The 23,080-nt window shown below is 36.2% G+C and overlaps 1 protein-coding gene and 1 pseudogene across 1 annotated transcript; both read left to right on the top strand.

The window, feature by feature from the left end:
- Positions 1–3,752: 3,752 nt before the first annotated feature.
- LOC125479539 (cyclic nucleotide-gated ion channel 1-like) lies at positions 3,753–12,077 on the top strand. Its single transcript, XM_048588987.1, has 8 exons — positions 3,753–3,941; positions 4,033–4,104; positions 7,637–7,991; positions 8,097–8,282; positions 10,264–10,598; positions 10,702–10,813; positions 10,934–11,041; positions 11,315–12,077. Exons 1-8 carry the CDS (start codon positions 3,904–3,906, stop codon positions 11,786–11,788), a joined length of 1,680 nt encoding a protein of 559 aa, XP_048444944.1. The 5' UTR covers positions 3,753–3,903; the 3' UTR covers positions 11,789–12,077.
- A 2,447-nt stretch (positions 12,078–14,524) lies between these two features.
- LOC125479540 lies at positions 14,525–16,659 on the top strand (annotated as a pseudogene).
- Positions 16,660–23,080: the final 6,421 nt, after the last annotated feature.

The raw sequence follows: 23,080 nt of genomic DNA, 5'->3' as shown, positions 1-23,080 counted from the left end.
GGTCCAAACATATGGTTACTGGTTGTCCTAAAGGTTCTATTATTTAAGCTTTCTTTTTCTTTAAAAAACAAAAAACCTTCTTGGTATGAAGGAATTTTCCATGGCTGCGTTGGATAATTATTCAACAGAGTTAGGTCCTTAATGAGAAGACTGAAGAGGGAGGGAAAAGAACAAGAAGGCAACCCTGGCACCGAAATCTAAGTGGACAGTCGTGGGCAGTTGTGAAAGGGTGATAAAAAATAAACCAAGTAAATTTGGAATCATTAAAACTACGTGGCAGATTGAGGGCATCAGATGAATTTCAATGGCTAGGATTAAAAGCCTTGTATAATGTTGTAGGGGGAAAAAAACACTGCGATTAAAAGCCCTGTTGCGATTAAAACCCATGGGCTATAGGCAACTCAATCCTCTTTAGTGAAGAGTAATTGTCCAAGTGCATCTTAAAAAATATTTTTTTATTTATAATTTTGGATAATAATAAAAAAATTAGTTGAAAGTAATTGAAAACATTGAAATGTGTTGTAAGGTGCAAGAACTATTGTTTGTATAATTTTTTTTGTATTTTTAATTAATTTTTGTTTTAGTTTTTTAATAGTGGTTGACATCACTGTGACTTCAGCATTGCACCGTTTGGCTTGAGGGCTGGGCTAGTTGATAATCGACTGGGTGAGCAACTGGGCTCACCAACGTTGGAGTTGCTATTTAAGGTGGGGAGTCGGGAGTGGTCTAAGCTTCACAATGGATTAGCAATAATGTGTTCAAATTCGTCTATGGTGAGAATCTATCATAAAACCTCTTACTTACAAGTGAAAATAAATAGCATTAGACTGTAGTACTAAGTGGCAAGCTTTGTGTAGTTTTGAGGGAAAAAAACATGCGAAGAATCCAAATTCATAAATAATTAGGTTTGTGGGTCCCACACACGTGTCATACATATGTCACACGCCAACATTAGTTTGGTGCATTTTTGCTCATCACTTTTAAGTGGTTGTAATGCTCACTACTCACTTATTATCATTGGATGAGTTAAAATTTTGAAATTTGTATATATCTCTTACACATACTCAAGATTTAAATTCATCTAATAATAATAAAAAAAATACACGTAACCATCATTTAAGGGCGGCCTAAAAATATTCCCATGAGCTAGCTAGTAGCTACTCCAACCTTTTTCTTGGTCCAAAAGGAGAATGTATTAAAAAGGAAAGAACCCTGTCGAGAACGACAAAGGAGGCAAAACCCAGGAAAAGGCTATAAACCAAGCAAGAAAAAAGACCAAACAGTTGTTAAAAAGGGTTAGTGGTCAAATCCTAGACATTCCACTAACCCAGAAAAACACAATAAGACTGCTAGCTACTCCAACGTGATCGACTTCTTTACTTGATTTTCCACGTTGGTGGGTTACCTGTGCCCCTCAAATAATTAACAAATAATCCAACGTTTTTGACGTTGACGGGTTACCTTGAATCTTTCAATAATTAATAAATAAACCCACGTGCTTTCATAATGCATCTACACTATTTGGTTCCGAAAAGTGATAAAACTGAAAGTTGAGAGTTGAATAATGTTTTTACGTAAAAAGCATTACTTTAAATATAGAATAACGAGATTCAATAATTATGTGTTACCTATTGTAAGGATTTGAATTTTCTTTCTGAGCTGTTCAAAGCATTTTCAAGTTAATTTAAAATTCAAGATTATGCCAAAACTGACCATAAAAAAGAAACCACTAATAAGAAGAGAAAAACAAACAGAAAAGGAATTAAAAATTGGGCCACTAATTGGGTTTGAGGCCCACATGGAAGAAGATAAGAATAACGAGATTCAATAATTATGTGTTACCTATTGTAAGGATTTGAATTTTCTCCCCTTCAGTCTTCTCCCCTCCTTTTGTTCTGAGCCATTCAAAGCATCTTCAATTTAATTTAAAATTCAAGATTATGCCAAAACTGACCATAAAAAAGAAACCACTAATAAGAAGAGAAAAACAAACAGATAAGGAATTAAAAATTGGGCCACTAATTGGGTTTGAGGCCCACATGGAATAAGATACGAAAAGTTTCTTGTTTCGGCTTGCAAGTTGGTTTCCCAGAGCGATTCCGACCAGTCCACTCCATTGATTGTTGTCCAATTTTCTACATGTTTGTTTGTTGATATAGTAGATAAGAAAAGTTTCTTGTTTCGGCTTGCAAGTTGGTTTCCCAGAGCGATTCCGACCAGTCCACTCCATTGATTGTTGCCCAATTTTCTACATGTTTGTTTGTTGATATAGTTCGAATCAGTCTTACTCTTCTATGATCTTTATTTTAAGGACAACCAATGCATATTATCTACAATATTATATTAGTTTAAATCTAAAGATTTAAAATATTTAACAACTTAATAAACCAAATCCAACTTAAAATCTATGAACCATTAGAAAACTCATTTTCTTGTTTGGGTTTATTAAATTGTCAAATATTTTAAGCATTTGAATCTAAACTAATATAATCTTTTAATTAACATACATTTGGTTCTTATGGGTCCTCAAAATGAGTACCTTAGGAAAGCATGACTCTAGTTGGAATATAGAAATCTCGTCCGTTTAGTGACAGGGCACATACTTCATCATCTGCCTGCCTGAAACTACCTACCATTTGCCATCCCAAGCTACATTCATCTGCCATATATCTGGAATTTGCTTGAGATGGGTTGGGCCTCTCCATTTAGAGTTCAGGATTGAAATAATGAGAGGCTCAACCCATTATTTCAATCCCAAATATCTCTCTTGAGATGGGTTGGGCCTCTCATTATTCCACTGGTTATGAATTTGGATTTTTTATTGTAAAATAAATCTCTTGAGATGGGTTGGGCCTCTCATTATTCCACTGGTTACGAATTTGGGTTTTTTATTGTAAAATAAATTTGTATAATTTCTCTAAGAGATACTCCAACCTTTGGGGTAATACTTAAATTTTAGGTTTTAAATTTATTCTAATTTGCTCCAACCCTTGGGGCAAATATGAGTTAAACTCAAAACTCATTTATAGGTCAAATTTAGCCCAGGATTTATCCTGGGTTAGTGGGGCTGATCCAATATATATATATATATATATATATATATATTTATAAATTCATTGAATCTAACGGTTCAGATCTAATTCGATCAAATTCAACGGTAAAATATATATATAACGGTCCAAATTTAAATCCAATGGCTAAAGAAATTAAAAAAAATTATTTATGTGTTTCGTATACTTTCGTAATGTTCCACGAGTTTCATGGTGTCGGTTTAGTGATTTTTCAATATTTATTGGAATATAAATATTTTTAGGTTAAAATATTCATAAAATTAAATTTGGATAGTCCACATAATTTTTTTTTTAAACGTTACTTTAGAAAAAAAAAATTATCCTCATCTTGGGTTAAAAATTTAATCCAAAAGGGTTGGAGAAGAAAAATTGTTTATGGGTTAAAAATTTTAGGTTTTAACCCAAAGATTGGAGATGATCTAATAAAAGTGAGTCTCAAATGTGTTGGTGGATCCTATCCACTAAACTATTTTTTTAATACATCGATATTTTTACACTAAGAGGATGAGGAGTTCGGTTAAGCCACACAATGGACAACCTAATTTGGTATCGAATTCGTCATTCAAGAGCTTCGAATCTAAAACCTCTCACTTTCAAGTAAAGTGTATATTATAAAATGACTTACGTCATATAAAAAGACAAACTTGAATTTTATTAAATAGAATGGCAATGCAGCTAGCAGCTTCAGCTTCTGCCACTCAACCCAAATGCTTTCCCTCTGCCTGCTAGTCTCTCTCCACCGAGTAAACTGAAAACCTCGTCGTAGCTATTTATTAGGTAATCTTTATTACTCATCATCAAGGTCATTGAGTCCATATACATTTAAGTTATTATGGATCCAGATATGGAGAACCAGGCAGTAACAGACAGGTTCGTACTCTCTCTCTCTCTCTCTCTCTCTCTCTCTCTCTCTCTCAGTATTTCGAATTATCTTAGCTTGCTGTTATTTGTCACTCTCAAGGTATAGCAGTGCACCATGGCGCAGCAATGGGAATGATAAAGCGTTGGAAATCCACGGAGAGTCACAAAATGTGTACGAAATTTATGCTATTTGGAACGCTACACTTGATTATATATGGCTATTACAACACCTTCTATTCCTTTATTTTTTAATTTTAAAACGCCCAATACAACATAGTGGAGCCGGTAGCGAGGCTACGAAACTCATCTAATCGGATGAGAGGCAGTAGCTGGCATCGGTGTTGCATATGGTAGCCAGTTTTCACGATTCAGTGAAAACTTTTAACAAAGACAAACTTCTTTCTACAAACACAGACACAGTGACCCGTTCATAACCATTCCTCCAAGGAAACGTTGCGTCACATTTAACATGGACAAACTCACTCTTATACTAATTTATGGGATTGGCTACAAATATACACAGAATCATATATAATATTACTTTGGAGTGAGGTCCCTCCTGCATTTCTTCAGGATGCCCTCCTTCAAGTTAGCTTTACTTGATTTGAAGTTCTAATGAAATCGTTTCCTTTCAGAAAAGAAATATATATACATATATGACCTAATTGTTGATTTATGCGAACTTGTGTAGCGCCAATTTCTCCATTGAGTTTTAATATTAGCCGATTATCTCTTGAACTTTTATAAATAGTCAATTTTCCTTTGGTGTTCGATCTTGAAATTTTCATCTAATTTTTCAAGGGAAAACTTGATATAAGTCCAATTTTTTTAGCCAATAGTAAGAATAGTCCAATTTATTAAAGTAAGTCCAATTCCTTAAATTTAATTATTTTATTATCAATAATTATCTATTCAATGATAAGATTTATTATAAAAATCAAATTTCTTCCTAATTATCTCTTTGATTATTTCTTTTTATTTTTATTTTTTGCTTCTTGTTCTTCCTCCTCCTTTAAACCCCATTTATATATTTTATTTTTAATTTTTATAATCAACCTATATCACAGGTTAATTATTTTTATGTATCTATATGACAAATTCTTTTTTATAATCAACGTGTCACAGATTCATGTGTCTTCCTTGTAGGTATATTATGTTTTTTCCTACCTTTTTGTTAGGTTTCATATCTCACTTATAGGTATAATATATATATGCATGTATTTGTTACTTGAGTTAAGATACAATGTTTTGTAGATAATTTATGTTAGTATATTAGTTTTTTTTTCTTTTGTAAGATATTAATTAGATTTTTTGGAGTTGAAAAATGCATAATATTAGAAGATTTTAATTGATTTTTTAATATTTTTTAAAAAAATAAAATGAGTATAAAAGAAATAAAAACATGTATGACCTAATTGTTGATTTATGCGAACTTGTGTAGCGCCAATTTCTCCATTGAGTTTTAATATTAGCCAATTATCTCTTGAACATTTATAAATAGTCAATTTTCCTTTGGTGTTAGATCTTGAAATTTTCATCTAATTTTTCAAGGGAAAACTTGATATAAGTCCAATTTTTTTAGCCAATAGTAAGACCTGGTTTGGTACTGAGGTGATTCTGAAAAAAGTTGCTATCAAAACAAGCTGGGAGCTATTTTTGTGTTTGGTAAATACTCAACTTCAGCTTTTTTTCATAGTTTTGGATGAAAAAAAAGCCAAAAACAAGAAGCTGCAAAACCCAGCTTTGAAAAACCGACTTTTTTTCATATCTGTTTTACATAAAAGTTTACCAAACACTCTAATACTGCTTTTTTTCTTTTCAAAAGCACTTTTACAAAAAAGTTTACCAAACACTTTGCTGCTTTATTTCACAGCTGCTTATTCTCACAGCACAGCAGAAGCAACTTTTTTTCAAAGCACAACAATACCAAACCAGCCCTAAGAATAGTCCAATTATTAAAATAAGTCCAATTCCTTAAATTTAATTATTTTATTATCAATAATTATCTATTCAATGATAAGATTTATTATAAAAATCAAATTTTTTCCTAATTATCTCTTTGATTATTTCTTTTTATTTTTATTTTTTGTTATTTCTTGTTCTTCCTCCTGCTTTAAACCCCATTTATAGATTTTATTTTTAATTTTTATAATCAACCTATATTACAGGTTAATTATTTTTATGTATCTATATGACAAATTCTTTTTTATAATCAACGTGTCACATATTCATGTGTCTTGCTTGTAGGTATATTATGTTTTTTCCTACCTTTTAGTTAGGTTTCATATCTCACTTATAGGTATAATATATATATATATATATATATATATATGCATGTACTTGTTACTTGAGTTAAGATACAATGTTTTGTAGATAATTTATGTTAGTATATTAGTTTTTTTTCTGTTATAAGATATTAATTAGATTTTTTGGAGTTGAAAAATGCATAATATTATAAGATTTTAATTGATTTTTTAATATTTTTTTAAAAAATAAAATGAGTATAAAAGAAATAAAAACATGTAATTAGATAATTGGACTCACTCCTAAAAATCATCTATGTTTTTGGACCTAGATCTAAAAGCCCCATTTTTCAATTAGTCATGCGGATAACCTATGCCAACTATAAGGGCAAAAACGTATTCTTGTTTTGTTAAATTGGGTGCAAAGCCAATACTTTGTAACTGCTAATTAAGCTTCCATGAATAATTCAAACATAAAGTGTATGGAGTCAACTAGTGGAAGAGAAGAAGAAGAAGAAGAAGAAAATATGTTGTCCAAATGAAGGATAAAATTACTTTATTACCCTCAAACATTTGCCATATGACCAAAATAGATAGAAAATTACATGAAAATTCCAATAATTAACATCCTAGGGTAGGGAAAAATTGGCTAGAATTAAAGTTTAGGAGAAAATTAGATGCTCAACACAAATTCGGGACGGAAAATTGACAAATAGCAATATGTAGATTTATCATCTAGAATATCAAAGTGAGATTTGGCTTTTTTTTTTAAAAAAAAAGAAGGTAGTTTTTGTATTTTGTTGTGTACAGTGAAAATTTCTAAAAGATTTTGGTAGTAGTCTGATTTCATTTAGACTTCTTGTGGTGGTCTACAACTGTTCACCTGAATTATATTTGATCATTAGATAGTAATTCTATTAAATATATACTAACATTTGCCTACACACTTTGTGTGTATGAATACATTTTTTTTAGAAAATTAGGAGGAGGGGGGGTGGCGGGGGAGTGGGAGATTTTTGTTTTTGGTTTTTTATTTTTTTATTTTAAATATTGAAGGTATTTTAACATCACCTGACCTGTAGATGAGGTTTCAATAAAAAAAAAGTAAAATTTGAACCTGTGAAAGTATATTATTGTCCATCATTTTTTTTTTTGTGATAGAAGATTAAGTAGTATTTTCACCTTCTTTTGATTGACAAAGAGGGTTTTATTAATTAATAGAGATTAATAGAGATAAGTATTGTAGTCAATCTTAGAAAATTATTATTATTCATTATTATGCTACGTTATGGACGGATACTTGTTTTAGCGAAGAAGTCTAAAATACATCTAGTAGCTGCTATTAGAATCGGATTTATATCTCATTTTATCTTGTTTAATTTGTTAGCTCGAGGGCCTCATTATTAGGATTTAGGATGAATGCTTATGAATTTCATTCGTTGTTTGTTGCGTGTTTCCCAGGATAACAAAAATAAAGAAGATTTTTGATGTGCGTCAGGATCAGGGGACTTACCTTAGAATGTGGAACGCTTTATTTATGCTCTCCTGTGTATTAGTCTCTCCGGATCCTTTGTTCTGTTATGTTGTGAATTTCAAAGACGATAAAAAGTGCCTTCAAATGGACGAAAGGTTGAAAATTGTTGCTCTTGTTTTGCGATCACTCACGGATGTCATTTTCTTCGTGCATTTGATATGTGAAATTTTAGCCCTCAAAATGAGTACCTCGAAAAATGAACAGTCCGAGGCAGTGAAACAAAGGCTCCAGAGTATGTTATCCATCATAACTGACGTTTTAGCTCTTATTCCCTTCCCACAAGTAAGAGAAATTAACTAAACTCTAATTTTTTTTTTTTTTTGGGGTAGCTAGCTGAAATTGATGGTTCCATGTCCTAACCCTTGTTTATCTTTTAATTTTCTTCAGCTGGCAGTGCTAATGTTTTATGGCTCAGAATTTGTGGAAAACAAAACGCTTGTGAATGTGTTTCTTCTCGGTCAATATGTTCCGAGGGTTATTCGAATTCACCTGTCGGGCAAGGTATTCAAAAGGATGAATGGGAGATGGGCTAATTGTGTTTTCAACTTGTCTCTCTACATTTTTGCCGGTCACGTAAGTTTCAACTCAATTGTCATTATATTTGATTACTTTGTTAATTATTAATGTTGGATTATGGACCAATGCTGTTGTTTTCGAAAATGATAGTGTAGAAACATGACTCTTTAAATTAATCATGTAGAACGTTTATAATATACAGGGTTTGAGAAGACTCATATGTGGTAGGATTTCTAAATTAATTACAATTGATATTACGTTGCCTTAATTAAGGAGAAGATTCTAGACTAATTAATTATATCCTAACACCACCTCCATACCATTTAGTACTACGGTTTAGTGGTATTCTGTCTCACTTGTAAGTAAGAGGTCATAGGTTCGATTCTTTCCAAAGACGAATTTGAACCACATTGTGAGGCTTAGCCCACTTTCCCACTTCTCTTTGTGTAAATATTATCTTTTGTTCAAAGAAAAAACACAACCACCACCACGCACCACCCCCTGCAATTGGACAATCCTGATCGGACAAGTATATAAGAAATGCGAGGGGAACTCGTGTATTGAGCAACATGATTGACAACAAAAGATATATCAAGGCAAGTTCAAGTAAGATACTTTAAGGAGTCAACTAACTCACGATTAAGGTCGTCTGTGAAAATTTGAAGGTCTTGTGCGAAAATTTAAATGGGTCCTCCTTAATCTTTTAAGAAAATACTAAAGTATGTTTGAAAAAAATACTAATTTTTTGTTTTAGACATTAATCTTTTTTAACCTTTCAAACATACCTATGTTTAATCTTGTCTGTATTTTCGTTTGATTTATTCAATTCGATAGCTAAAAATAAAACTGGTGTCTAAGAAGCTAAAAATGACTTATTGAATAAGAAACCATGTTTTATTGCGAAGTTAAGCATTATTTCTTCATTCATGGCCTAACGCCATTCAGGATGCTTAGAAGCTTGAGAAAATCAAATGGGTTTACTAGAATCAATAGACGCTAAAAGAGCATGAGAAAGAGGATACCGAACAGTGATATCAATTCGAGTTTTTTGTGTTTGGAGATGCCGTCACGTAGCCGAGTGACCATGGGACGAGTGGACTGAACAACGGAGGTAGTCAGCGCAAAGCAGGCGACGGAAGGGGGCAGCAAGAGACGCTGAGACATTGTTGGTGCTGGTGGCAGACACGGCAGCATAAGAGAAAACACGCGTCTGTGTCGTGGGGCCTTAATGTTATGGACGTGGGTTGCTGAGGCGCATGAAATGTGGATTGAGCGCTGGGCTTGGCATTGAAGTGAGCGCATTGGAAACCGGCACGGGGCGAGCTGGTGCGAAAGCTAGCGTATTGATGATGACGGCTGGCGCGCTGGGCTGTTTGGGAAAGTTGGGGGCTGAACAGTGGCGGTGGGACTGGGAATTAGGAGAGGGGTCAGGCACTGGTAGGTCAGTAGGTAGAAATGGGCCAGACGTGACACATGGACTGGACCGCACAAGAGAAGTAGTGGGAGGTTGCAAGACTGGATCTGGCAGAAGTTGGGCCCTCGTTGGAGAGGCAGGAAGAAGATTTATAAGGTGGACGGTTGTGAAGGCATATTTAGCCCATTATTCGCGAGGGAGCCCTGCAGTGAAGAATCAAGACAAAAACCCTAGAAACTATGGGAGTGAGCCTGCAATAAGGGAGTAAAGGCTGCTGTGATTTGTTTTTTATTTTTATTTTTTATTGTTGGTGTGAGAAAGTCCTACAAGAAGAGAACGACCGTAAGTTTTTTTTTTATTGCCTGCAAAAAAGATGATATGGTTAGATCGCTAGACTCTGGTGGAGGAATGATACTAGGTAGAAATATAACTTCTTGATTGATTATGTATAATGTTTACAATAAATATAGGCTTTGAGAAAACCCATATGTGGTAGAAGTTCTAAATCAATCGATTACAATTGATATTACATTCGTTAATTACGAGAAAATTCTAGATTAATTAATTATACGCTAACAGGTAGACTAATATCTAGAGTTTTGTGTTTGCACGTTATGGGTTTAGGTACTCGGAGCTGTTTGGTACCTTTTTTCTATTCAACGAGCGGTATCATGTTGGTATAAGGCTTGTGTAAAATGTATTGGTAACTGCGAGGGGATTTTGTACTGCAATAATGTGAATACTGCCAGACCTCTAAACCAGATTTGCTCGGCTATTGAGAATTCTACTGCAAATGTGGCCGAATATCTAAAGGATAGTTGCCCGTTGGATACTCCAGATGGTGCTTCACCTCCATTTAACTTTGGAATATTTCTCGATTCCCTTAAAAATGAAAACCCAGATCAAGAGTTCGGACAGAAGTTTGTATACTCTTTCTGGTGGGGCTTGCGAAATCTAAGGTACATTATATATCCATTGGCAACCAACAATTTTCAAAAAAATATGTAACGAATAAATTTTTTGGGATTATCTAATTCGGCAACATTGTCTAATATTTTGCAGTAATTTTGGGACAAATCTGGTCACAAGTACGTATGTGTTGGAAAACTTGTTTGCGATTCTCATTTCAGTCATTGGCTTGCTACTGTTTATATATCTCATTGGAAACGTGGAGGTTGGTATATTAAGTCTCTCTGTACATTAACTTTTGACAATTTTTCTGTGTTTGAGAGTTGGGACTGCGGAGATCATTCTTCAAGTATATTAAGTAATTGTTTGATTTGTGGCGAGACAGGTTTTTATGCAGACGGGAGCTACACAAACATTGTACATGGGACAACAACGTAAAAAAAAAAAGGAAGCTATAAAAACACTAAAGGAAGTTATAAAAACACTTAAGAAAGTATGTTCCTCAACCTCTATCTCTCACCATTAATTTATGGAATACATTGTTTTAAAACAAAATGACATTAACATTCGATGTTTGAATTACAATAATGATAAGATTGCACTATAATCTTAAAGTTTATAGTCCATAGTTATGCAATAATGCTAAGTTAGTCAACAACACAGAATCACATTGTTATTACTAAAACTAGGTTAATGTTACATTCATTACAAAATTATTGTTCAAATTAAAGAGTACAGTAGATTAACCTGTGTATGTATACTGCAGATACCAATGGTTAAAGACATGGATGAAGAAGTGTTGAAGATGATGTGCGACTATCTAAAGCCAGCAACGTACGTTAAGAACAGCTTCGTTTTTCGAACGGGAGATCCACTCGATTGCATGCTGTTGATTATCGAAGGGACAATGTGGACCTACACGTCGAGTGATAGTCATGATGGGCAAGTAATCTCATCAATGGCCATCAAGCCCCTCAGGAAAGGTGACTTTTACGGGGAAGAGCTTCTCAATTGCGCATCAGACTTCACCCAAGTTCCAGTCTCCAGAAAACATGTCAAAAGTCATACAAAAGTAGAAGCATTTGTGCTCATGGCCGAGGACTTAGTCTCCATACTCAGACAACATGGGGACTTGCTTAATCGTAACAATCCTGAAAAGGCGCAGCGACGTCCGCCTCCGTCCCCAGCTGAAATAGGGGATGACAATAGTGAGACCCTGCCATCTGCAACAAGTAATTAGTATATTCAGAAACGTCAAAGTAGAGACGCTTTATGGCCAAGAGCTCCATACACAACCTGGCTGAGTAGATCTTGTATAAGCTCTGGCCTCAAAATAATATTATTACTGGTTGATAATTAGCCGGACGTTTCAATAATTAAGTAGTGGTAGCCACAATACCACCTCTCTCAGGGATATGTTTATGTTGGTCATGTTCTGAAACATTTGCTGTTATTAGGTTTAAGTTATTAGGCATAGAAAGGTCTAAACCTTATGTATCATGCTTGATGTTATATATGGTTAGTCGCTATTTCAATGCCGATACGGTAGTTCACTGTTCATGCAGTTTTTGAGTTTTTAACTTTTTAATGGCCTAGGGCGATAAACAAATGGGGCTATTTCCTACACATTATTTTCACAAGAAAATAAAATGCACAACTTTTTATCCCTTCTCTGCGGTTAAAACATATTAATTTGACCACAATAAATATATAAGAATCTTCTTCTAGTATTTCTAGTGTCAAAATCATGAGGCACACATCTTTAAAATCAAGCTTTTACAAATATCTTTCTCAATGAACAAGATTGTCAATCCATTTTACTTTTCATGTGTCATAGTCGATCTAAAATTATTTTTCAACAACTTTAGTTGAATCACCTATTTCTTAGTCTTTTTAGAGGAACTTATTTGAGAGGAGATTGAGAAGGAGAGAATGGAAAGGAAGAAAAAGGGGGAATGTTGTTTGGGGGAGCATTTTTGCTCACCATAATAACTATGGTGTATGCTCACCATACACCTAATCAATTGACACATGTCATTTCACCTAACTTTAGTTAACTTTCATATTAAATGTTGGTTTTTCAATTTTGAAAAAAATTAACCAAGATTAAGTGAAATGAGACATGTCAATTGATTAGATTTATGGTGAGCATATACCATAGTTTATGGTGGTGAGCAAAAATACTCCCTTTGCACAATAGTTTTGGTAAAGAGATATAATTAACTTTTTTTTTCATTCTGTCAATATACTGTTCATTTGAGCTCCTTTACCATACTTGAGTTGTATTTTTAACGCTAATATATAATATATATATACCGGGAGCTTTTTGTTAAAGCTTATTTTTTTAGGAAAACTAATGAAAATGACTTGAAAACTTTGAGTTTTAATGAAAAGGAAAAAAAATGTGGTGTAAGTGAATAGTATCAGGATTGACTTTTTAGAGTAAAAATGTGGTTTTTCGTTAAAGTAAACAGTACCTGGAACTTTTCGTTAAAACTTTTTTTTTTCTTCATATATGTATATACCAATATAAAAATAAAATAAAATAAAATTTGGGGCCCCCTTGATGTGGGCCCTAAGGCCATCTCCAACCGAAGGCTGGTCAGATGGCTCGTTTTAGCCCTCAAACCCTCCAAGAAATTAATATTTTAATGAACAGTACAGGGCCATATTTGCTTCCATCTCCAACTGAGGGCCAAAGAGCCATAGGGCTCGTTTTAGCCCTGTCAGAAAAAACCGTCTCCAACCGAGGGCTAAACATAATTTATTATTCAAATTTAATGTTATTTAATGTTGTTTCATGTTACTTAATTTAATTAAATGTTGTATAATGGCTTAGGAAGTTATAGGAAATAAAAAATAAAAATAAAAAACAATTTTAAAAAATTTTGTAAAAAAAAAAAAAGTAAAAAAATAAAAAATAAAGAACCAGCTAGCTGATGTCAGCTAGCCGTTGTATTTGAAATTTGGCCTAGCATTCCTGTCGGATATAACCGACATGAATAATTAACAATATTTTCGGTTATCCGACAGGAATACTCAACCCTCTGGCCCAGCCCGGGGCTAGCTGGATTGGGCCAACCCTTTGGCCCTTTCAGATTCAGTGGGGCCCACAAGGCCTCTGGCCTAACCCTCGGTTGGAAATGATTTTCAAGCTATTTTCGACCCTATAGCTCTCTGGACCCTTTGGTTGGAGATGGCCTAACCAGTCGACCTTCCCGCCCTTTACTCAAGAATGGCCCTGTCATTGTTCAAGAGGTGAGGGATTTTTTTTTAGTTTTTTTTTTTTTCCTGTCAAATTCAAGAGGTGAGGTTTGATTTAGTCAAAATGGGCCATGAAATTGTCATAACTCCTCATTTTGATCCTAAAGATTTGAAATCGATAGATATGGTCCCTGAACTAGTGAATTTGTCCACTATCAATCATTTTGATCATTTTCTTAAAAATCTTCATTTGGTCATTCCGTTAAAAATCTCCATTAAATAAAGGTAAATGACAAAAATACCCACATTTTTTGTCAAATTATTTTTAGCCATTATTTATCAAATTGATGGTATTTTTGTGATTTTGGTCCTTATTTAACAAAAATTTCACGAATGACCAAAATGATTGATGGTGGACAAAATGATAGACCACTTCTATTAATTTCAAATCTTATAGACCAAAATGAAGAGTTATGTAAATCCCAAGGACCATTCTAACTAAAAAGCCTAAAAAGTTTAAGAGGCCAAAAGTGGATCAACTTCTTGCAAATAATCCACTGTGGAACAAAATATTTGTAATTTCATGTGTCACACACAACCCTTTGTTCTTTTACATTCCATTCACTCGATCAAGACAAGAAGTGCCTTGGAATGTACAAAACGGTGAAGACTGCAACTCTTCTTTTGCGACTCCTCACGGATCTCATTTTCATAGTGCATATTATTCATCAAATTCGCTCGTCAGGCCATTAAATCTGTCAACTCACAGGAAATGGCAGTAGCTGGGAAGTTGTCGTGGCGCTCGATCATTACTGACATTCTTGCTGTTCTTCCCGTCGCACAAGTAAGACAATTAGAATTAAAGTTTGGTCAATTTTTAGATGTTGTTATGGAACTCCAGAAAAATGGTTATGCACTCTTCCAAGTTATTTTTCTCTCTTATATTTACACGTTTAAAGTGCAGAGTAACATTTTTAAAGCAGTAATAAAATTTTCTACCACTTATATAAAAACACATTGTATATCATCCGTATTCCTATCACAACTAAAAATTTCTTATTTTTATGGTCGAAAAGGGGAATATATTAAAATGGGTAAAATCCAGCCGAGAACAACAAAGAAGGCTAAAAAGCACCAGCCCCAGGAAGGGACTACAAACAAAGCAAGAAAAAAGACCAAACTTTGATCAAGATGTCCGAAAAGGGGTTTTAACAGGACATAATAAAAGGAAAGGGATATTCTCCGGATCTTTTTCCTCCTAATTCACCAAATCAGAGAAATCTTGCTGTTGAAATTTGATCCAACGGCTACAAACAGGGGCTTACTTTAAAAGTTATAATAACTTCAGCCGTTAGATCAAATTTCAACGGTACGAATTCCATGATTTGATGGATCAGAAGAAAGAGATCCGAAGATAATCTCTTTCCATAAGAAAATGAAACTCCATGTTGGTGGGTCACCCTGAATCCCTCAATAATTAATCAATAATGCTTTCATAGTGCATCTATACTATTTGGTTCCAGGACGTGATAAAACTGAAACTTGACAGTTGAACAAAGTTTCACAACAAATCCCCTGATGATATCAAGAACGATATCATGAATAGCATAGAGAAAGCGTTGAAAAAAATACCCAGATGCTGATGTCCACAACCCATTCCTTATTCTTTCTTGGCAAAGCAAAAGATCTATAAAACGCTTTCTTTTCATGGATGCACTTAGAAAAGTATTTTCTTCAAAACTCGATCCATCTCCATCTATTAATGCCATCCATTTTCACTGCAATGTTTTTCTGATGATATATGTCTGCGCGCTTATGTGTTATTGTATATGTAAATATGCTTAAGGATAGGGATGAAAAAGTGTTGACGTGGATATGCGACTATCAGAAGCCAGTGACGTACAGTGAGAACACCTTCGTTTTTCGAATGGGAGATCCACTCGATTGCATGTTCATTATCAAAGGGACAATGTGGACCTACGCGTCATCGAGTGACGGTCATGTTGGGCAAGGAATCTCATCGATGTCCATCAAGCCCCTCGGGAAAGGTAACTTTTACAGAGAAGAACTTTTCGATTGGGCATCAAACTGTTTCACCGAAGTTCCAGTCTCCAGCAAACATGTTAAAACTGTTAAAGTCGCACATTGGTGGTGGGAAAGAAACTAAGGGGTTTAAATATGATTACCCTATTCTAACTAATATCGTGGTATTTTATGGTAAAACTTCACACTTGATGGATTGTGTAAGTGAAAAAGTTGGGGACAACTAAATAGGGTTACACGTGACGGAAAGTGTTAAAGTCCCACATCGGTGGTGGGAAAGAAAACCAAGGGGTTTAAATATAATTACCTCATTCTAACTAATACCGAAACCTTTTATGGTAAAACCCTACAACTAAATGGGGTTACACGTGAGAGAGTGTTAAAGTCCCACATCGGTGGTGGAAAAGAAAACCAAGGGATTTAAATATAATTACCCCACTCTAACTAATACTGAAACCTTTTGTGGTAAAACCCCACACTTGACGTTAGTCGATGTGTGGATCTCCAAGTTTGAACAACTAAATGGGAAAGAAAACCAAGGGGTTTAAATATAATTACCCCACTCTAACTAATATAACTCCACAGATATCGGTGTCGTTAGAGTGAGGGTGGGCCCAACGATCTAAGAATCTAACCACTCTAACTAATACAACTCCACACATATCGGTGTCGTTAGAGTGAGGATGGGCCCAACGATCTAAGAATCCAACAAAAACTCGGACAAAAGTAGAAGCATTTGTGCTCATGTCCCAGGACTTGGAAACTGTAGTCTCCAGATGCAAACCATATTGGGAATGTAACAATCCTGAAGAGGTAGCACTTGCTACCATCCGTCGTTTCCGTACCATACACAACTCTAGCTGAGTACATTTGTATAGCTCTAGCCGCGAATCAATATTGTTTATATTTAGCCTGGGTAGCGTTTCTATGTTTATATATTGATCATGTGCAATCTAAACCTTATATATATAGAGTGCTTGATGTTAGATATGTTCTGGGAAGCAAACAACAAGAAGACATTAGCACAAGTGGTTTAAGTAATTAAGTCAATTGCAAGTGTTTTATTGATAGTTTTTGAATAAAAATAACATCTCGTACAAGCTCAACAATCCAATAATATTGGGCATTTTTCGGTTCCACATCTCGTTGGAATGGTTTCGGCATGTTAATAAATCTAAGAGTTGTTGACGGTTTCAAATTTTCCCATTAACTTATACCATTGCTTCTGCCATTTTGTTCTTACCTTATACAACCAAGTACCAACATCAACTCTATCCCATAAAGTCAGGGATAGATTAGAAGCTGCATATATGATTTGATTGTAATTGATAGTAGTTGACTTTTTACATAATATTTACTTGATTGTAATCCCTGATTATAGGAGCACAGTTGTGTATATATATTTATTCCAACCCAATGAATGAAATCCTCATATAGTGTAAAAAGCCAACCCAATGAATGAATTTCGGTGGCTACGATCAAAAGCCTTGTATACTGTTTTATATTTTATTTTATTTTATTTATTACAACGATATATTTTACAGTAGAAAGATGAGAGAGTTTGCCTAGGTCAAATAATGACAACCTAAATTAGTATTGAATTCATCATTCACGAAATTCGAACCTAAAATCTAATTCCGTATTCAATTCCATTTTAATGTCTAAGTTGGTAGCATGCAAGTAAAATTAAAATATTTAATAATATGAAACTGAAGACAACATTTAGAGACAAGTGAACCTCAAAATATGTCCGGAAATCTTATTTTAATATGGTAATTTAACTTAATTAACCGACAAAATTAAATAACAAACTTAAAATAATATATTATTGATGGGGCTAAAAAATAGCCCTCCCTTCAGTTGGAGATTGTTATTAAAATGAGAGAAGATAGTATGGAATTGTGAAAATGATGTGAGAAATTGTGTAGAAATGACTTAGGTATTTATAGGAAAAAAATAGATATTTTTTTCTAAAAAAAAATTGTCTAAAAAAAAACAAATCCAACAATAACATGACGTCAACTACCATGGGTTTGGGCTAGTGCAAATGGGCTGGCTGGCTGGCCCATTTTGGCCATTCTGCTGGCCTGGTGGGGCCCACAAGCCCTTTGGCCTAGTCCTCGGTTGAAGATGATTTTCATGTCAAAACATATTATTGTGAACACGAAAAATTCCTGAAAATAAAAGACAAGAATATGTGTACAAAATAATATTTTTGTGTTTAATGATTTTGGTGTTACGATCTCTTTGTAATTTGATCATCTGATTCTATCTTCGTAGGGTATAGGTTTGTGGATAAGTTGTTGATCCAAAGGGCCGTCGGGACTTGATCTAAGGATGAACAGTTGATGAATGGATCTTCAAGGGGCGTTGGGCTTGATCTTGAAGAATGGGTGTATGGGTTTGTTGAGGTTGTTGATCCAAAGGGCCGTTGGGGCTTGATCTTAGGATGAACGGATGATGAATGATGAACACTTTCTTCAAGGGGCCGTCGGGGCTTGATCTTGAAGGTTGATGGATGAGCGGATCTTCAAGAGCTTTTGGGCTTGATCTTGAAGAACGGTTGGATGTGTGGATTTGTTGATGTTTGTTGATCCCAAGGGCCGTTGGGGCTTGATCTTAGGATGAACAGTTGATGAACAATGAACACTTTCTTCAAGGGCCGTTGGGGCTTGATCTTGAGTTGGTGGAAGTTCTTCAAGGGCCGTTGGGGCTTGATCTTGAAGGAGGATTTGACGAAGAACGAAGAGTGCTTTCTTGATCCTTCGGGATTTTCTTGAGAGCTTTAGAACTTTAAGGCTTCAAGGTTTTGGTGTGTAGAGAAATGTATTTGTGAATTGGTGTTTTTTTCTCTTGATGGAGAAGCCTATTTATAGGCTTTGAGAGTGAATCACCACCACAAAATTTTCCTGCCCAAGCACTATTACCTAATTTTCTCACTTAATGCAATATTGAAATTGAAGTGGTCTACCAAATGGCCTAATTTTCCACTTAATGCAATATTGAAATTGAAGTGGTCTTCTTTATGGCCTAATTTCCCACTTAATACAATATTGAAATTGAAGTGGTCTAACAAATGGCCTAACTTTCCACTTAATGCAATATTGAAATTGAAGTGGTCTTATTTATGGCCTAATTTCCCACTTAATACAATTTTAAACTTGAAATGTGCTTGCTTTGTCATTGACCAAATGAGAAAAACTTGCTTTGATCCGTAATGGATTGAAATGTGCTTACCTTGTCATTGCCCAAATTGAGAAGAAAAACTTGTTTAATCATCCAAGGGTATTTCTTCCTATTTTGTTGAGTCACATGCCATGTGTACAATTTGTACGACACGTGGCGTATGCCATGTATGCCCTGACACGTCAAAACTTTAATACGTTGGTGAACATTTGTTTCACCGAAATTTCGATGTCTACAAATGCCCCCACTTCAAGGCGCGTCGTAGACATGTGCTTGTCACGTGTAGAAGATGCGTTTTGAAGTCCCTTAATGTAGATGTCAACCCAAGGGTCGTCGAGGCTCGATCTTGAATTGGGCTGGAAATTTTTTCAAGGGCCATCGAAGCTTGATCTTGAGTTCAACTGGAAGATTTTCTGGTTTCCTCCAATTGTTGATTTTCCACAGGCTTAGTCTTGAACTGGGCTGGAGGATTCTTTTGGTCTCCCCCGAAGGTCTGAACTTACTCCTTTTATCTGGAGTTGAATTTGATTCAAGGGTGGAGAACACTTGATTTTGAATCGGGCTTGTGATTTCTTTAAGAGCCATTGAGGCTTGATCTTGAGTGAAAATAGGACCATGAGCGGTTTCAGGATTCAGACACATGGCATGTAAGCACGAGGTGGAGGTGATGACCTGTTTCTTTGTTCAATCTTTCCAATTCATATTGAAGAGAGTTAGAGGATGACTTAGCATAAGCAGTTGTTGCGTTTGCTGACGATCCATAAGATTGATGTTTCATTGTCACTCGTCTTAGCTGTTCTCCAAGCAGATGTGGTCCCTTCTCTGGAAGTGTATCAACCGTTGAAGATGACTACTCGAGAGCAACGCTAGGTAAGCAACCAGGGAATAGATTCCAGGTAGTCGGTTCCAGATCGGAAGACTGACTCCAAGTACCGGCTGATTGCTCTCTTTCTCTTTGCCCTGCGAGTAAGAACAAGGACAAAGGAAAGGACATGGAGAAAGCATGATATGAGATACTTTTACTTTTTGAAGAAGTGTTGACGATTTAACGGCGTCGCGCGGCGAGGCTTTGCTCTTTGGTAACGACGCCAGCGGAGGGTTGTTGAGGCTTCTCGAGCTCTTAGAACAATGATGTCGAGCTTAGATTTGTCTTAAACTCTTATGTCTGGATGGTGCTGCAGGGGAAGGCGTCGTGCTCCAGCAGTTTGTTCCAGCTCCTTGTACCGCATTCTTCTCTGCTTGTTTCTTTTACATAGCCGAGGTGGTGCGCAACCCTTTGCCTTTAAATGGTCTTTCAAGGCATCACTTCTCAGCAATTCATCTATGCTTGGCAGCTTCAGTGTAAAGAGCCGACACTCCATCGCCTGTCCTGAAGTATGCGCTGAGGGAATTCAAGACTCACCAACAGTTGAAGACGAGCACTCGAGTGCAACGCTAGGTAAGCAACCAGGCAAAGGTTCTGGGCAATCAGTTCCAGATCGGAAGTTTGATTTCGGGTTCCGACTGATTGCTTTCTTTCTCCTTGTCTTGGAGGCAAGAACAAGGGCAAAGGAAAAGACAAGGAAAAAGCATGATATGAGATACCTTTGCTTTCGCCCTTGATGATATGAGATACTTTTGCTTTTGAAGAAGCAGCGAACGAATCAGCACATATATTTGTTGTGCTTGTCTCCACATGCTTCGATCTACCGTTTCCTTCTGCCTCATCTGTACTCCAGGCATATGGTATCTTCTTTGGGGGTACATCAATAGTTGAAGATGAGTACTTGAGAGCAGGGCTGGATAAGCAATCAGGGAAGGGATTCCAGGCAGTCGGCTCCAAACGGGAAGCTTGATTCCAAGTGACGACTGATCTCTCTCTCTCTCTCTTTATCTTTCAGGGAAGAAGAAAACTGAGCATGTTGAGAGGTTTGGTTGCAGCTACATTCTCGGCCGAGAAGAAGAGTCATGCGTTTTTGGATGTATGCCTTGCCATGAATGTAGACATATATAGGAATTTTAATGGCAAGTAGTAGTGCGGATGCGGCTTTGTCACCCACGCTTGTCGGCAAAAGTGTGGTAGTTGGGATAATGACCTCCACGCGTTTTCAACTTTGTCAGAGATCTTCTGACAAAGTTGCACGCGTTATCTGAAAAGCCGAGATTGTGTCTGAAGAGTGTTGACGAACTTTACGCAGGAAAATCCGGCTTTTAAGATTTGAAGAGTGGTGTCTCTTCAATTTTTTTGAATCGGTGGTTGTGTCGCCTCTCCTTTTATAGAGGTATCGATCACCTCCAACATGCACACTTTGGAGATTGCCCATTCGTGAAAATCGTCTCCGGTGTATTTTGTTTTAACGACCCTTTGAGATTTTTACTCCATCCAACCCTTCTCTTTTAACATCTTTGAAAATGGCTAACCCATCTAACATTTGCTTAGATTTGAGTCTCAGCCATGATACGGGTGCGCCGCGTCAGGGTAATATATGGTGCCCGTCTTTCTTATCTTCTAATGGCCCTCTTACAGGTGAAGACTCCGTGATGAAGGATGCAACAACAGCTACGATAGTAGATAGGAACCTCCTCACTCCTAGAGATAGTAGGCTGCTTTCAGGACTGTCCGATGAGTTGGCTGTTCAAGAGTCCCTAGCTCTCAGTGTTCAGTGTGCGGGCTTTGTGTCCAACATGGGCCAACGCCTACTTGCTCGATCCCGTCAAGTTGAATCATTGATGGCGAAGGTGGAAAATCTTAAATAAGAGATCAAACAGCTTAAGCGCGAGAATAGAGGTTTGCACGTGCTTGCAAATAATTATTCGACGAGCATGAAGAGGAAGCTTGATCAGCTGCAAGAATCTGAAGGTCGAATTCAAAGTAACCGTCAAAGGCTTGCGGCTTTCTTCCAGAGGCACATTTTTCCTTCGTCATCTAGCGTTCAACCAAGTATTGAGGCCTCGAATGATCCATCTTCGATGCCTCCCGCTCCTGGAGTTTTGCCAAGTAGTGGGGTTTCACGTGAACAACCTTTGTGAAAGCTCCATCTTTTTTTTTTTTTTTTTTTTTTGTACGCACTTGTAATTTCTCGGTGATCAATGGACATGCTTTATTTTATTCAGTGTATTGTGCTAAATACAGATAAAACATATATATCACCAAGATGTATTATTTCCTTTCTTTTTTTTTTTTTGGTGATTTTAATGATGATTTTGCAGTACACAGTTTATGCTCTTGCGGGCCAGAAGCGTGGTGCGTTTGCTTTAGGGGTAGTAGCGCTTCAAAAATCTGCCGTTGATGGGGCCGATCTTCAAGCCGTCTTCTGCCATGATTAAGTAGGCATCATTGGTGTAGACCTCTTATATTACGTAGGGTCCATCCCACTTTGATGTGAACTTGCTTTTTGTCTTGTGGGTTGTAATGATAGGCCTACGCAATGCCAGCACGAGATCTCCGACTTGGAAAGACCTTCGGCGGACTTTCTTGTTGAATGCCTTGGATAGTCGTGTTTGGTAGCATTCCAAGTGTTGTTGAGCTTCGAGCCTTCTTTCATCCAGCACTTCCAACTCTTGAAGGCGTAACTTTGTATTTTCTTCATCAGTCAAGCCTTCTTGTATAGCCATCCTTAGTGAGGGGATTTGACTTTCGAGCGGTAGCACAGCTTCCACGCCATATACAAGAGAATAAGGCGTAGCTTGGATGGGAGTCTTATATGTAGTCCTATATGCCCAAAGTGCTTCACTTATTCTTTCATGCCAGTCTCTCTTTGTTTGGCCGATTACCTTTTTTAGGAGGTTGCACAACGTCTTGTTGAATGCTTCTGCGAGGCCGTTGGCCGGAGCATGATACATGGAAGACTTGTGCTGCTTGAACTTGTATTTGTCGCAAAGCTCGTCCACGAGTCGGTTGGAGAACTGTTTTCCGTTGTCAGTGATAATGTAGAGAGGCACACCATATCGGTGGATGATATGCTCCTTGATGAAATGAACAACAGTTTCCTTTTTGACTTCCCTTAAAGGTATGGCTTCAGCCCACTTGGAGAAGTAATCTGTTGCAACTAGGATGTAAGCTTCTCCTGCAGATGACTTTGGCGTAATTGGTCCTATAACGTCCAATCCCCATGCGTCA

Source organism: the organism of the source record quoted next, unplaced genomic scaffold (assembly GCF_019419815.1).
Source record: "Pyrus x bretschneideri cultivar Hongxiangsu unplaced genomic scaffold, Pyrus_bretschneideri_v1 Contig292, whole genome shotgun sequence".
Lineage (NCBI taxonomy): Eukaryota > Viridiplantae > Streptophyta > Magnoliopsida > Rosales > Rosaceae > Pyrus > Pyrus x bretschneideri.
This window is presented reverse-complemented; position numbering and strand designations above follow the sequence as displayed.

Coding starts and splice junctions, on each gene's coding strand:
- LOC125479539 (XM_048588987.1), top strand. CDS start 3,904: ATGGATCCAGATATGGAGAACCAGGCAGTAACAGACAG. Junction 3,942..4,032: donor AACCAGGCAGTAACAGACAG/GTTCGTACTCTC, acceptor GTCACTCTCAAG/GTATAGCAGTGCACCATGGC. Junction 11,042..11,314: donor TTATAAAAACACTTAAGAAA/GTATGTTCCTCA, acceptor TGTATACTGCAG/ATACCAATGGTTAAAGACAT.